At 41.1% G+C, this 17,159-nt stretch overlaps 1 protein-coding gene across 3 annotated transcripts in view; it reads left to right on the top strand.

The window, feature by feature from the left end:
* The window catches only part of ptpn12 (protein tyrosine phosphatase non-receptor type 12), a 43,974-nt gene continuing 26,815 nt past the window's right edge, over window positions 1-17,159 (top strand). For all 3 annotated transcript variants that reach the window (XM_023417885.2, XM_023417883.2, XM_023417884.2), the window contains exon 1: window positions 1-563. In XM_023417885.2, coding sequence (XP_023273653.1) covers window positions 462-563 — 102 coding nt within the window. In that variant the 5' untranslated portion in view covers window positions 1-461. The remainder of the gene's footprint in view (window positions 564-17,159) is intronic.

The following is a 17,159-nucleotide window of genomic DNA, read 5'->3' as shown; positions in this document are numbered from 1 at the left end:
GCAGTGTGTGAATGTGGCAACCGAGGTAGACAGGGAGGGGTAGATAGACTGGCCAGAGCTGGGATTTTTGTCTTTTTTCTTTATTTTTCTTTACTTACAGAACAAATTGTTGACAGTTTATGTTAGGCCACGGCTGCGAACTTGTTTGTAGGGCAGAAAACCGGGCCGCCGCTGCTTTTCTTGGGGACTAACCGCTGTCGCTGTGAAAACAGCCCAGAAGAAAGAAGGAAAGGGAGAAACAACATGGGGCGATAATAAAACAAGAAGGTGTTGTGTTGTGAACCGACGATGACTCCCTGGGGGGATCCGTGAAGATTATTTATTTTTTATTTATTCCCCCTCTTCCTTTTCCCCATTGTCTTTTTTGTTTTATTTTTACGTTTTCTCCTCCCTTGCTACTTTGGGAGGTTGTGTTTTTTTTAAGAAAAGGGCAACGGGATACGTTACAAGAGAACTGAAGGATGGACCAAGCCGGCATCCTGAGAAAGTTTATCCAGGGGGTGAAGGCCATGAGCGAGGGGGACGAGGAGAGGGGAGAGGACAACTTCGGCAACGACTTTATGGTGGGTCAAAATATACAGCAGCATACCTAGCTTCCTTTACTTCATATATATATCTCAACCAGAGCCCACTACCTTCATAATTTCCACCACACCAACCCTCCATATCCCACCCCCCCTTCCCGTCTCCTGGTTCCCTGTATCCCCCAGGAGGTGAGGCAGGGGCGGCCACACTGCCCTCTTCCTTTTCCTCCCATTTCCAGGCTTTACATGGCGGCCTAGCATTGTCTCCCAAACCACAGAAACACCACCGGCTCCTGTTTCTTTAAAATAATGAGAAAAACAATAAAACAAGCCACATTCACGTCCCTTTGCAGCCCTGGGCTAATTTTTTTTACATGGCGTTGTTGGAATAGCTTAGCTTGCAGGTAACCGCTGGGCTAAAGTGTAGTGTTATTGTGGCTCTCTGCTTACTGTCTGTTAACCATGCCTGACTGTTAGGATACAGTGCAATGATTCATTGTCCTCTCTGATACTCAGTAAGCAGTGAATATCCAGTAACCTATCTGAGCTTAATTGTATGTAGCATCTCCAGTGTTTTACCTGTAATATTCCTGTACATAGATTTGTTATTGTCTGTTGCTATGAATCTCTAAGATACATAGGATGACTATAGTTTCTGTTATAGTAAAGCAGCACCTAGATCCACCTAAAGACAGTCAAACCAACACCTTTATTTCTTAAATACAGTTTACAATGCTTTTGGGCTCTGTGTTTGGATTTAGTGCAGGGTTTTTGTGTTAGACGGCATTTGTTTTTTTTCTAGGTGTACCTAATAAAATAGCATAGTGTAAATGTTAATGGTATAAACTGTAAAGAACATGGCATAGTTTATAGAATCTTGTGGACAGGGTTTTTTGAGATGGAAAAGAGTCAGGTTTTTTTTTTAAAGTAACATATTCTGAAAACATATTTAGTTTGCCTTATGATGACCGTTGACCCTCTGTCAGACGTATGTCTTCACTACATCACTGGATGTTATTGTGTTGCAACACTGGACTCAAAATAGGACCTCTCCCTGGCTTGTGAAATAGCTGAAATAACCACAACAGGTATGGCACTTCTCTGATAACATTTGTGTCTTTAGAGGACCTTTTTTTTTTTTTTTTTTTTTATGGATTCGATTAGGATATGTCAGGAAATGCCGTGCTAACCGGATGATTCATACACATTTATGATCTGTGTATGCAGCTGTGGAATTTAAAATGAATGTCGCTATTAGTAAAGCCACTAAAGAATTCAAATAAAAGAGGCCTCAGTTACAGTTTAACTGGTTGTAACAGCAGGTTAGGATTGGGTTTACTTAAATGAAGTGCTTTTATTTATTTATTTATTATTGTACCATGATTGTTTGGGGAAGCCAATCAGCATCAGAACAGTTAACTTTTACTCCTTTTGACTACAGTTGCAGACACACACACACACACACACACACACACACACACACACACACTCACTCCCTTCTCCTTACTTCCTACTTCATGCAAGCTGCTTGCTGGAGCTTGCAACATTCTTTCTTGGCCCATTTCATAACATTTTGTCCTGGCTTTAAATGTGGAGTGTTATCAAGTGTTGGCCACACTTTGAATAAATGCCACACAATTTGACAGGCAGTTCTCCCTGCAATTAGGCACATAACAAACCCTGAAATATGCAGAATTCATATGTATGTGTCTAATTGTGTGCTGGTGACCTGTTCCGTCCTGTCCTTCGAGCATGTGTTGCAGAAAACGGAGGTAGCGGATGTTGCGCAAAAACCAGACTGCAAGGGGTGTTGGGCTGTGTGAGAGGCACTGAGGAAGTACTTTATGGATGAGGGAGACACCAAAAGGAGCTGGGACTAGTCTGCTGCTGGCTTATTTACATGCCATTCATTTCATAATGCATGTGGTCAGAAATAGAACTTTTACGCTGTAGCCACTTAGTTGGAATAATTATCTTGTATAATTCAGTGCACATTTTTATTGGCTGCTGCTTCCTCTTAACCTTAAATTCTCCATGTAGACTTGATTGGGTAAGTGTAGTTACTTGTTTTAGCTCCACCATACTTCTCATTCATAACTTTACACACATCCACGCCTTGTCAAACTGCCTACTACAGCCACAGCCCTCTGCTCTTATGAGGAACCATAGGTGAATCAATGTGATCTTAAAACGTGTTGTTGAGGTTGAAAAGATTGCTCCTTTATCAGTTTTCCCAACAAAACAACCCTCCAGCCTCTTGTGGCTACTGAAAATTACATCTTTTTCTTTTTTTCTTTTTTCTTATCAGAACCCCGCTTTTCAAACACCACTGACTGCTTGTTGTGCCCTGATTCTGCATGTGATATCTGTTCAGTTTCCTTTTCAGTTAGCTTTATTGGCATGAAATACAATAATTCGTTTTTTAAAATGAAACATATTTCCTGTTAGCCTTTAGGCTATCACGCATCCATCCAGACAGTAACTTGACTATCAGACAACTCGCTCAAATTTCATTTTTGGGCCATCTAAGTGCTTTAATTCAAGCTATTTCCTTAAACGGGTTATTCACAGTAATTAAGTTATTTTTGTGCATGCAAACTTGCTGAATGGCAGCTTTATGGCATCCATGTAAATGGGCCCTCAAGCTAAATTTCCTCCCAGCTGGCAACATCAGTTTGTGCATGTGGAGTTTCTTCTAAATTATTCATCAGACAACAGCAGCTTGTAGACAAGAAAACTTGTCCTGATTGAGCACAGGTGGGCTCTGTGCCAGTGAACCAAGCACAATTAAGCCGCATCAGCCAACATGTAAGTAAGTGCTTCAGCTGGTTGCTGCTGGTCTGTCGTACCGATTCCAAGTGTTGTGTGAAGCTTTCAATTGCTGGAGTCAAACTCACAATACCACAAGCGCATGGGGTGTGCTGCTCTGTGCACTGAGTCACCAGAACACCCTGACATAACACCCACTTTAACTGCCTATTGTTGTTTATATATAGAAAGTGTTTTATAGACATAATTACAGTGCACTGGTAGGGCAACGAGTCAGAGATTATATACTTTGTTCAGTGCTGTTTCTCTGCTGTTTTAATGGAACAGGAATGCTTGAGATAATTTTTCTGCCTGGCACCCAAATGTGACAAGTGTCGCTTCCTGGTATTCAGTCGGGATCTTGTTTCGTGTTTGAATCCACCAGAAGCGTTTTTGTGGCCCCTTTTGACTTTCAGAATCTTTACAGGGTGTTGTTAATTTTAGGAATTTCATTTAGTGGCGTATGTGAGGAGAAACCGCAGCAACTGATGTAATTACATGGCACATAAAGGTGCATATGGTGCGAGTACGTAAGGGCCTCACATGAGGTGCAAGGAGACGGAGCAAAACATGATGACCAGTCCAGGGTTGAAGACGTAAATTGGACACTTTTTTGGTCATAATCTTGGGGTTATAGTCATTGACGAGCTAGATTACACACTTCTATATACTCTCACAAACACACAGCATTATAGCCTGCATGTGTCTATAATTTCTAGACTGACTCTTTGCGTTTTTATGGTGAGCTTATGACAGAGTATGTTTTAAAGCTGACCTAAACAGGGCTGCATGTTGGTGGATCCAAATGTCAGTGAGACCTTGAGTAACTATTTGAAACATTTAGGCTTCAGAAATGGTATTGTGCAACATGTCATCAGTAAGAGGCACACTGTATGATCATTTTAACCAATCTGGTCTGATGATGAGGGCTTAATCCAGAGGGTTACAAATGGGATGAAAGGCAAAGTATGTACTGTCGAGTCTCATGACGCAGGTTCTGCAAAATTGGGGCATCTGTGCAGTAGCTGCTTCCACAAACCCAAACAATGGCAATCTTACTTGTTTCACAAGGGTGGTTATCAACTGGCCCTGTCAACCCACGACTTTCCAAACCAGCTATTAGTGCGCTTATGTAAGAGCGCCAGAGTTTTTTTTTAACTAATAGATAGTTACAAAGGCTACACTATAGACACATCCAGAGAAGATTTAAAGTAAAATGAAAATTTTGGGGAATCATTGATTATGATTCAATAATTTAAAATAATGTTAACACAAAACTACAAGTAAGAGTACAAAAAAATTCTAATTAAGTTCCCCACAAGGTAAAATAAATGAAAATATTGAGTCTAGTTTTAAGCATCATCTTCTTTCAGGAAGTAGAAATTGTTAAAAGGCATAAATGTGATGAGTAATCCCCAAAACATAACAGCAAAGTCGAGCTTTGTTTCTGTTTCAAAGGCTGATGAGGTAAAGTGTAGAATTAGCTGAAACAATAGCTTCCTTTGAGTATCATAAGTTCATCACAGTGGCACTAGTTGTGAAAGCTCAGCATGGTTTCACTATACTGCTGTGAGTGAATCCTCTGATTGTGACAACTCCTCTGAAATGAATTGAATTTGCTGCGAAACGCCGCTATCTTCTCCTGGTGTGACCACACTCGGCCAAAGATATAATGCTGACTCACAAAACTGGCTTTGTGAAACAAGTCTCACCGCTCTATGGGCAGAGCTTGATCACTACCTGCCGTCATGGAGACTTGTACTTTGCACTTCAGTTTAGATGTGTCACTTCCTGTGGGCAGAGAAAGTGTCTCTATTCACTTTCATTTGAGCGAATAGAGAGAGGAGTTCACAGCTTCTCTGGTTTGGTGGTCTGGAGACACTGCTCTTTTATTAAATGTTTAAATATTATAGATATCTAGGTGACAGTCAGGACAGTGTGTAGGAGTATAGAGTTTAGCTCAAAGCCAGGTTGATTGAACACACAGCTGTTCATGGACATACAAGCTGCAGGGATTGAGCTTGTGACCTCTGTGTTATGGGAAACCGTTTGTAGCTTGTAGGCAACCCCGCAGCCTGAAAGAAACATGCTATTACACAAAACATTTATCCAAAATTCCTCACAGTGTTGTACACATGCATTTTTTTTTTTTTGCAGGGTTGTCCCCCAGTGGATCTCCAAGCGCTGGCAGCGCGATCGTAGCATTACAGAAGACAGGAGATAAAACTTATTGAAAATCTAACCTGGTGTCAAAAGCAAGCCGGAGAACAAATTTCTTTAAAAACAGCGTTATTTGGTTTCTTTTCTTATGCCAGGTGCCCTCCTATGGCACACGAACAGACGTTAGCATTTGAGCAGATGCCTGGATATCGCAAGCTACATATGAGATAGGAGGAGGCACTTAAAGTGTCGTTATAGAGGTGTAAAAATCCTTTCACATGTTCAGCAAATACAAAGCTACAGATTAGTTCAAGTTGTAAATGAGAAGATGTTTACATAACATGGTGTAAAGACAGGAAATAAGCCACACGGCGGGAAACAAAATGAAACCCACATCGGTGTGATCCGGTACTTCTGTAATGTGTTACCTGTGTCACTCCACCAACTTGGATATAGTTTCCAAATACACTGGCATAATCACTCATATACCTGCTTTTGGGGACACTGGGCTCAAGACTGTAGTCTAGACAGGGTTTAGACATAGGAGGCCAAATTTGTGTGTGTGTGTGTGTGTGTGTGTGTGTGTGTGTGTGTGTTCCTGCCCCACCTCTGCAAGCAGATCCAGACTCCTAAAGCAAGACATCAAAGAAAGCGAAAATGTGCAACCCCGCGCTTCTCTAAACATGTGTCCTGTCGGGCAGACATAAAACACTCAGAGGGGAGGCTAGAAAATGGGATGTGACAATGCCAAACATGCGAGTGTGTCTGTGTTCTTGCGGACTTGTGCTTTGTGTGTAGTAACAGTTTTGACTCTCACCAGGGGGGCTTCCCCTTCTCCTTTCTGAGTTTTGTGTGTCTGTGTGCACGTTAAGTTGCTGCACACACATCTGAGCTGCCAGCACATGATCTGGAAACCTTTTTACCCTTGTATTACACAAGCGCAATCTCTCTCACACACACACACACACACACACACACACACACACACACACACACCTACACCTCACTGGTCACGGATGCAAAGCCCCTATCCGTGTGTAAATGCATGGTAAGCTAGAGCCAGCACAGTGTGTGTGTTTTCAAGAGAAAGGCTTTGTGTGTTTAGGGAGCTTAATTCAAAAATTATTCAGAGCGGTGCCAGACTGAGGCCGCATTCAGACAGACATTTGCCCCGTGTTAAAACAACGTAAGGGGTTGTGTTGGTGGGGGTGTGATGTTTCATTTACCGGTGAGACAGTGAAATACAATCCGGGAAGTCCAGTTGGAGGAACGCACTTGCATATATGTGGTTGGCCAACGCAGCTACTTGCTGAATGACATCACATTGCATTGTAGGAAAAAGTGGAACCAGTTTCAGTGTTTTTGTGTAATTTTGGAGACCACCCATTGATTTTTCTAAATAAAAGAACCGATTCTCTCCCTTTCAGGTGATCAATTAGGAAGTGAGCACATTATGTGACCTGTCTTTTGGTGAAATGATGCACCACTGCTAGTATGTTTGGTATGCTGAGTTCTCATTTTCAAACTCATCAGTCAGTCATTGTGTTGAAAATGAGCTGGAGGCGGCAGAACGCCGGCCTTTCCATGGCAGACTGGAGTCTAGAGCTTTAGGTTTCTGTAAATGTATCTGAAATTTGATGTATGACAAAAAGTGAAAAGAGAAGAGAGGAGCGAGTGCCACAGTTTGTCCTGTTGTAATGGGATGAAATGTATGACACAAACTGGCCATTTGATGAGTCACATGGAGGAATCCTGTGTGGTTGTTTAAGATGTGTTTGTTGTCCGGTTTGCCTGCTTTTAATCCAAGATGCACAAATTTCAGCTTGGTTGACTTGGCAATAAAGTTATATCAGCACCTATGAAGAAGACACTAGTTATTTTTATTGGTGTTTTTCTTCTCCATCTCCCATTATGGCTAAAAAAAAAAAGAGAAGCCTGGTGTGTTTGTATGGCTCCATGCTTTTATTAGCTTGTTTGTGTGCGTGGGCGCAGGTGTAGGTACATTGCAGAGGCGGCTGCATTTTTGTGTGTGTGTGTGTGTGTTGTAATCACTGTAAACCCGCCTCATGTTACTGTAACAAGACTTCCCAATTTCTTTTGGTGTCACAAGCCTCGTTCTTTCTCACCCTCCCCTCCCACGGCTTAACCCAGAAACCAGCCTTGTGCCCCTAAGCTGGGTGTTTCTCAGAAGAGACACATCACAATATTTCCGCTCTAGAGTTCGTGTGTGTGAGAAGCTTTACACGATGAAAAGTAGCTAACAAAAGAACTTTATTGATCAGGATGAGGTGACCATATCCTCGAGTGCAGTAATACACCTGCATGTGTTGTTACACGAGGGAGTCATCTTGGCCATGACAATGCACACACAAGTACGACAACAGTATCAGGGTGCCACAAAGAAGAAATCTCACCACCAGGCACCAGGAGGATGTCAAATTATTATAATATCAACAAAAACAAGTTGTTGCATGAACACACAGAAACACACACTTAACCACAGATAGTTGTTGAGTGAGGCCACTAAAGATGTATAAAATCACATTAAAGTTACAGAATCAGGCTTGTGAGCACAAGGTCACCAGTTTGACCCTCCACACAGGCTATGAATATCTGAGCAGGGAAGTGATTAATATAAACACACACACACACACACAAACACACAAACACACAATGAGCTCCTGTCCCAGATGATTGGGATTATATGCGGTTCGTCCACATCTGCTTCCTGCTGCAGGCCGAGACCCAGAATCGGAAATTACCACCAGGGAAATACCAGTAAATGCCAACTGTGTTTGCTGAGTATGACGGTGAAATAAACAGTTTTCACTAAAGTTCAAAACATGTCAAACATCGTAGGTTGTGCGTTTGGGCTTCAGACATGTAACTGGCTTTCAGTGCTTTCAGTAACAATTTCCCTGTCGATACGTATATGTTTTTGAATTTATGCAGTGGGTTTTAATGGTTGATTTTGGTTTGGTTTTCAGAGTAACAAATAATAGTGACAAGAAATCCCCCTCTCTTGCCGTCATGCTGTTAATGTCATTCTTCACAGGAAATGTAACATGACGGTCAGCTGAAGAATAACAGAAATCCTTTATTCATCCCACTACTAAAAAGATAAATAATAGATAATAATATAATATATGTCCAATCAGATATTTAAATATAGCAAGAATAGCAGCAGATAAGGAAAATTGCACAGTTGGTCTGTGTTAATTATTGCACACGGTGAATTTGTCAGTTTCCTGGTGTTTGTGGTCTACTGAGTGCAGTATTTGTTAAACAGTGAAACTAGTGGGAGTCAGCGTCTTACTAACACTTCTCAAACCCTGAGCAAAAGTTATACGATGATAGCTCAATTATCTGTGGATGTATTTTTGTATCTTCTTTCATTCTGTCACATTTCGTTAAAGATTTTGTTGCTGTTGTATCATGGCAGTTTTTTTTTTGTTGTTTTTTTTACATGTGCAATATATTTATTTAGTCAGATTTTTCCATAATGTTTTACTTGCTTATGCCACCTGAAACAAGTCGGCTTTCATCAGCTCAATGTTCAAATTTCCATCTGAATTTTAACTGAATTTTCAGAAAATTAAGAAAAGAAAATGTGAATTAACTTGTGATAACCCCTCCACTACTGGAGTTGTGCATTGAGGTAAAAAGTTGGTGGGGTTCACTTTCAAGTCCGGTGCTTTTAAGAAGCTTTTTATTGAATTTCATTTTTTTTTGATGCACAACTGAAAACATGAACAAAAACAAACGGATGGAAGTGAACTTAATGCCAGAGATGAATTCCCACACCTGAACAGATCAGTCTGATACAGATATTCTGGTTATTGTGATATTTTAAATTTTCCACTTCCCCAGGTTCTACTTGGCCCTCATCTGTTTCTCTGACCGTCCCTCCATTTCTTTCCCCTCTACATCCTTCCTCTTCATTTTTTCCTCTCTCCACACTGACGTTATAAAGGCACAAACACTGGCTTAGTCAAAGGAAGCAGTATGAGTAGATTTTCTGTGTTTGTCTTTCTTTCTAAGTCTACTGTAGACTGCAGACTGTAAATGCACGGCTGGTAGTTGAGGTCCCAAAGGAAATGGGCTCACTGAAACGACGGGCATTTTAATTGGCTGCTTGAACCGAGTGCTTTCAGTTCAACACAGGTGTTTCCTGCGGTCAGCATGACAGTATTACATACACATGACACATGCAACCACAAACGCATAGACAGACTCATATTAATAAGTAAGAACTTCTCAGCTGAATTTGGCGAATACAATTTTTTTCTTTCCCTTCAGAAGTTCCTATTTTTAACATTATGTTCTGCTTTTTGTGTCATCATGGTCTGCTGGGTCTCTGACTTGCATATCGACGTGCAGTGATTCTGTCAGATGGTTTAGAATTGATCGAGAGACAGACAGAGAAAGAGAAGCCTGGTTGCTAATTAAAGGACAGTAAATGTGTGCTTTGTGCCAGTGAATGACGAGTTGCTACACCCCTAGATAGGTGTGTGTGTGTGTGTTCATGCCCACTCATGCTATCAGTGCTCCACTGACCTATATTGGCCAGTAGCCATAAACTGAAAATGGCTGCACAATACATGCGTGTGTGTATATACAGCTTGGCAACTGATGCTAGTTGTCGGACGTAATCTTTGTCAGGATCTTTAGCTAATGAGGATGTCACACACACACAAACACACACACGCACGCACGTGCACATACACATACACGTACACGTACACTTACACATACACAGTCCGGACCCCTGACTCACACTAGTGGTCAGGGTGTGGTCTGCTGTTATTTCCTTAGTGATTGAGCTTGATTAGTGAGTCCTGCTGAACTGTTTAACTAACAGTAGACACCTGACATGGTGACCTGTTCTCTGAAAAATCTCCTTTTTTCCCTTTGTCAACAAAACATTTAAAGGAATAGTACAACGTTTTGGGATCATATTATTCACTTTTTCGCGGTGAGTTAGATGAGAAGATCCATGCTGCATGACTGTAACGTAAAATATAGTTGAAGCTGGTTAGCTTAGTTTACCACAAACACTGCAAACAGGGGAGGCAGCTAGCTTTACTGCATCCAAAGCTAACAAAATCCACCTACAAACACCACTGAAGCGACCACTTTATATCTCATTTGTTTAATTCTATAAAAACAGAAGTGTAAAAACAACAAGCCACCACTTTCCCAAGGTCTTAAGTGCTGGACTATTTCTTAGCCAGCAGTAGTAACTTCCTTTTCCTCTCTTGTCTTTATGCTGAGCTAAACTTACCGGCTGTTTGCACCACCTACATATAAAGTGAACACATGTGAGAGTGGTATCAATCTTCTCATCTAAACATAAGTTTATTTCCCAAAATGTCAAACTATTCCTTTAATGCTGCTGCTGTTTATATCATAACCCCATCCTTCTCAACTCCACATATCTTCACTCACTAATAATATATAAGAATATATAATGCGTTCAAAACATTTGATGCAGTCACATTTTTCTATGTAACTGGATATGACTTTGCACTTTACAGCTTTTTTTTTTTTTTCTGATTTGGGACATTATCACCACGTAGAGGGGCTGAAAGGCAGAGAGAACGTCAGTCAAGCTTATTGAACTGTCGGAGGGAGAAGAGCAGACCGACAGATACATTGAGATCCACACAGACCCTTTTAGTCTCTGTGCTGTAGCAGTGCATCTTTCCCCCCCACATGCTCGCAGAGCGGGAGATGGATTTTTCTGAGGGCATTGTAAGGGGTGACCTATTTTAGCTTGTGTGTGTGTGTCTGCATGGAAGGTGACCGTATGTACAGCCTCTCTGCCATTAGCACACGACACCCCCACTCCCTGGCCCCACACACACACGCACACATACACACGCACGCACGCACACACACACACACACGCACGCACGCACACGGGCAAAAACCTTTTTTACCCACTGCTTCTGCAGGAAGAGCATATTTTCTGCCAATCAGTGCTTACTGCTGAGTTCAAAAAGAGAATGTGTTTCTCTCTCTCTCTCTCTCTCTGTATATGTGTGTGAGTGTGTGAATTATTCAGTGTACCAGGGAAGTATAGTGATGCTGACTTATTCAGCCAGGAGACAGAAAGTAGGTTAGACCCACTAACAATTACATCTTTCTGTCTTTACCTCCCTCTTCCTCTATAGCACTCTTTATTTCTCTGTTGGCATTTTTTAAAATCTCTTTATTTTTCTACTCTCTCTCTCTCTCTCTCTCTCTCTAATCTTCTCCCTTTTTCTCTCCGTCTGTCTGTCTCTCTCTCTCTCTCTCTCTGCCCAGTAACTGCCCTGGCATCCTCGAGTCATTTTAGGCCAAGTCAAGTCATTGTGAAGAAATGTGTCTGTGAGCACACATGACTCAGTTGCACCCTGAAGGGGGTCTGTGAAGTCGGCACTGGGCTTTTGGGGGCAACGCCCTGTGTGTGTGTGTGTGTGTGTGTGTGTGTGTGTGTGTGTGTGTGTGTGTGTGTGTGTGTGTGTGTGTTGGGCAGTGGAAGTCGAGCATTCACAGGAAACTGGCCAACTCAGTCATGCAGTTTTACACTTCTGACTGATAGGAAGTAAGAAAGCAATAGAAACAGCAGGGAGTAGAAGTAGAGTGTGGAAGGATTAAAGTCTTTGTGCTTGTAATGCTGAGGTGAAATGAGAGATAAAAGCACAGGAGTGAAGTAGTTTATCAAAAACACATAGTATTCAGTATGTTGGACTAACAGAGCTTGGCACATGAAAATACTGAAACTCACTTTGTCCAAAAAGGTGAAACTAGCTGAACTTTGGACAGAAGGGCAAATTAACACCATCTACTAACAGATGTCCTTCCACATAAATTTGCATAATCTGCTTTAGGTTTTTTTTGACAGACCACAACAGTGCAGCGTAGGCTGTTTCAGAGCGTTCTTATCTTTAAATGTGTGAAAACCATAGAAAATTCTTTGATGAGAGGTTTTCTATGGTTTTAGTTGCTTCCCTTTCCTGTGAAGAAGAGCGTTTCCTGTGGTATTTGTACCCGTGCTTTTGTGCCTAACATACTCATAAAGGTGCCAATGATGGAGGTGGAAAGTGTAACTGTACTTGTGTATATGAAAAAGAGGTTCATAACATTCAGTGGTTTTAGCTTCTGTAACATGAATACTCCTTGTTTTTCTCTTTCCAGCTTCTCAGATGTGAGGATTTGCTTTTATAACAGTGAATTAGATATCTTTGGGTTTGAGCCTATACAAACAAGACATTTATAGATCACCTTGTGTTTTATAAAAGATTAACAGCAGACTAATTGATGATGAAAAGAATTGTTAGTTGCAGACCTGTTTAATACCAGTCAAATTCATATTTCAAGCACAAAGGTAAAACATTCACCAGTTCACCCCTTCTCGGACGCGAGAATGATTGTTTATTCATTTTGTCTGTGAAATGTCAGACAAGTGGTGACAAATGAAGAAGGCAAGCCTGTGCCGAAACATCAGCTTACGGGTTAAAAGTCTGTGCTGCGTAACTGTCGGTGCTCCTGCCCCTGCAAGTACTTTTTCTTGTTCGTTGCCTGCAGTGAAAACTGCCTATCACAGTTTCACAGAGCCTGAGGTTACATATGTTCATAGCTTGTTTTAAATAAGTATATAAGTAAATAAGATATTTAGGTTAATATCTCACATGATGAAAAAGAATCAAATCCACATATTTGACAAGCCACAACCACCAACTTTAGCTTGAAGAAATGACTTAAATGAATAATTTATTGTGATAATATATGCTGATTAATTTTCTATCAACTAATTGTATATGATTGTAGTCCACTCATTGTTTCAACGATTACCTGATAATGAAAATAGTTGCACCACTAGAAGAATGGATGCACTCATAGATGAGAGGATTAAAGAAGAGACAAGTCATTTTAAAGGGTGAACACAGTCTGCCTCACTCATCATCACTCTCTCTCTCTCTCTCTCTCTCTCTCTCTCTCTCTCCTCTCCCTCCCTCCCTCTCTCCATCTCTCCATCCCCTCTTTGTTTTCTCTTTTTCTTGTTATTTTGTCCTCTCAGTTGGAGTTTGTGATACACCACTAACTGCTGTATAGAAAACAAGAATTAAATGGAGAAGTACACTTGAGTAGCCATTAAAAGCGAGGATATTTACTTTTCTTTGCCCCCTGTCTCTCCACCCCCACCCCCACCCCCCCTCCTCCATTCAGAGCAGAAGCTAGTGCGAAGCGACATAGTGTGTAAAGGGAGCGTGTGAATGAGCGACACAAACAAGGAATAAAAGAACCCATTAGCTTAGTTACCAAGAGCCTCTTAAAAGCCTTGGCTCTCCCTCTTCTCTCTTCTCCTCTCTCCCCAAGTCTCTCCTTCTTTCCTCCTTCATCCAAAATACCCATGTCCTCCTCTCCTCTACTTCTCTCCTCTCTTTTCCTCTTATCCTCTCTTGTTGGTTTGTTTAGCAAAGGTGCAGCGCAGCAGGCGAGGACTCTCCCTCTGCTCTGTTTCTTCAGCATCCTCCAGGCTTACCCGTTATTTTGTGTGTGTGAGAGTACACACGCAGGCTTGTGTGCACGTTTTTCTGTGCATGTCTGTTTTTACGTAACCGAGGAAGTAAGAGTAATTAGACACAGGGTCTGTGTGTGGGACAATGGAAAGTAGGGAGAAAGAGGGCGAGACGGACAGTAGCTGGGTCTCCATCCAAGTGTTTTTCACAAAGACGAATCACGTTGAACAAGCTGAACATTAAATACACTGTAGCTTTTTGAATGTGAAAGTAGATATATTTGTCAGATTACCAACATAGGTTTGTTAAGGAAGCTATAAGTTGTATTTTTGGACTTCTTGAAACAACCTCCTCACCACAGCCTCTTTATAAAAAAGTTTTATCAATATTTCTTTCATTATACTGCGAGTTAGACATCTCTTTACTTAATTCAAGTTGAGGGAATAACACACCCATTCCACATTCAGTTGTGCACTGCTTAGAAGTAAATAAAAATGTCTGCATATAACTTGCTTGGATGGAAATTATTAGTTTAAAAATAGTGATCAGACAAGACTAATCTCCTTCTGTCAGCTGGTACGATATGCATTTTTGCAGAAGTACAAATCAATTTTTCATCATTTTAGTTTTAAGCAACCAGTATAATGTATCTGTTGCTAATGAGACATTTGTTGTCTGTGACATCCTTCCAAAATTATATTACAAAATGTCTTTTCCACAATCAGTAAGACAAGGTGTCAGTAGCAGCAGCAGCAAAAAAAAAAAAACATTTATTCAAAGCTGACATCAGTCAGTAAACAGACGGTATGCCGACACACACCCGTGCTTCTGTAGTACAATAGTTACATGTGATGTGGTGCTGCTGTCTTCTTATACGTACATTTAACCGCAGTGAATAGGAAGAGTATTATTTTTACACACTGTTACTATTGAGTGCATGGAAAAAATATATGTAAAAGTAAGAACAACACATGAAAAGAGTAAAGATTTGAAACTGCTTTTCTGTAGACTAATATAATATTCTCATCAGCTGACCTGCAGCTGTATAGGAAATGATTGATTAGATTAGAACGTGAAAAAACTACCTGCTGTCTACCTGAAAACAGGTGTGAAAGTTCGCCTGGTCAGAAAAAACAGACCTTAACGTTTGCTGATTAGATCTACTGAACTGCAAGAAGCAAAGTGTGAAGCAGGAGTTGCATGTGCTGAAAAGCCTTTGAGCAAAGCACTGAAGTTGCTGCTCCATAGATGCTGTCTGTGACTAACAATATGCGCATTGACCTCAGCTGTCATAGTCTGTCTTGTGTAGAGTGAAAGAACTGATATAGGGCCAAACCAGTGAGGCGCTGAGGTGCCGCAAAATGTCCGAATTTATGGGCTTTAATGGGAGAATCAACTAGTTTTTCCCAGTGCGCTGTAAATGAAGTGGAATGGGCTACGAAGAGAAACATACTTATCATCATTACAGTGTTAGAGGGCACAATTCTCTGCATGTTTGTCTCCACATAATGCATTTTGTGGGTTGGGGGAATCACAAACCATCACAAATCACCACTGCCTGCCTTCCCTGCTCATTGTGTGTCTTATCGAGTGTGTATACGTGCATTTGTGTGTGTGTGTAATCCTGGGCTCTGGCCCAGCACAGAAGCAGACCTCTGTTGGAAATGTAATTCACATGAGGCCAGAAGAGCTCTAATGCTATTACCACACACACACACACACACACACACACACACACACACACACACACACAGACACACACACACAAATGAACACACACAGCTGTTGCCGCCCACAGTCTCTGCGTGTGTACCTCTCTTTCTCTCAAACTCCTTCTCTCTCCCTTGCTTCCTCTCACTCGGTTTTCTAGTAGTCTGTTGTTGTGGTTTACAAAGACGAGTGATGCGGAATGAAAGGTGAAAATCCCATTGTGTCTCCAGGGTGTCTCTTTGCCAATAGTCTAAACTGTTTATATGTGTGTGCCAGTTTTTCAATTTAGGAAACTGCTGAATCAAAAACTCAACTTTTACATAAAAGATATTTATATATGGGAGTGTAGAGAGAAAAGTGTGTAGAAGATCATGTGTAGGGTTATCTGTTTGTAGTATCTAATAGTTGGTGGGTGTGTGTGTACTGTTGTAAGTGATGTTAATGACAAAGAGTGAAACAAGGACAGAGAGAAATCTCTGAGGTTTGGGAGTCTCAGAGAGGCAGGGTGTAATGTACAGTACGTGTCCATGTTACAGTAACAGGAGGAAAGCCTGCAGCCACTGCCAGAGAGAAGAGAGAGACAAGAGGTGGGACTGTTTTTCACACAAGGCTCCAGCAGGCTGAACGCCCACGCTGACTTTCTCAGAGTCAGACAGAGAGAGAGAGAGAGAGAGAGAGAGAGAGTGTGAGAGAAAGGGGAAGAGTGAGAGAGGCAGACAAAGTGGAGTGATGCCTAATTTCCTCACTGTCTCAGAAAGAGAGAGGAGAGAGTGATTGAACCATCTGAGAGAATCAAAAAAGGCCCCTGAGAGCATTGTCATGTGAACGCTATCAGAGTCGGGCAGCAGGAGTTTTTCATGGTAGAAAAGTCTTTTTAAGTTTCTTTAAAGTTTCACTGTGACGCTCGAGGACAAAGTGAAGTCACGAATGGAAAAATTCTCTGCAAGTTTTAGGTCACAAATCTAATACGAATAATAGAGGCGAGCATCCGGGTGCCAAAGCCTTTGAAGCTGTAAATTTAGGTGTATAAGTTGTGTTTAGTTAAATATGGCCAAAACATTTATCTCAGTGACCATAGAAAAGTATAAATTGCACATGAAGCCATTCATTTTTTTAATCAAATAATATGATTTCAACTGAAAGTAATAACAGTACGGATCTAAAATGCATACTTTACATAAGTTTTTACCCCCAGAACCTTTAACAAAGTAAGATGCAACCAAAAGATTTTCTTTCTTTTTTTCCCCTGTCACTGATTGCAAACAATAATTCTAACACTATGACCTAATCACAAGGTTAACTTACTAAACTTGGATTTTATGAAACTTTCAGCTACATCTTTGTGTCAAAACAAGTGACAACAAATGGTACATAACTTCTTTTTCTTTTTTTTTTACCAGAGGGCAATATGATGAAACCATCTTTCCTGTTACATTAGTGGTAATAAAAT

The sequence above is a fragment of the Seriola lalandi genome, unplaced genomic scaffold (assembly GCF_002814215.2).
Source record: "Seriola lalandi dorsalis isolate HSWRI2012SDOR001 ecotype SW California unplaced genomic scaffold, Sedor1 jcf7180002054579, whole genome shotgun sequence".
NCBI classification, from domain to species: domain Eukaryota; kingdom Metazoa; phylum Chordata; class Actinopteri; order Carangiformes; family Carangidae; genus Seriola; species Seriola lalandi.
This window is presented reverse-complemented; position numbering and strand designations above follow the sequence as displayed.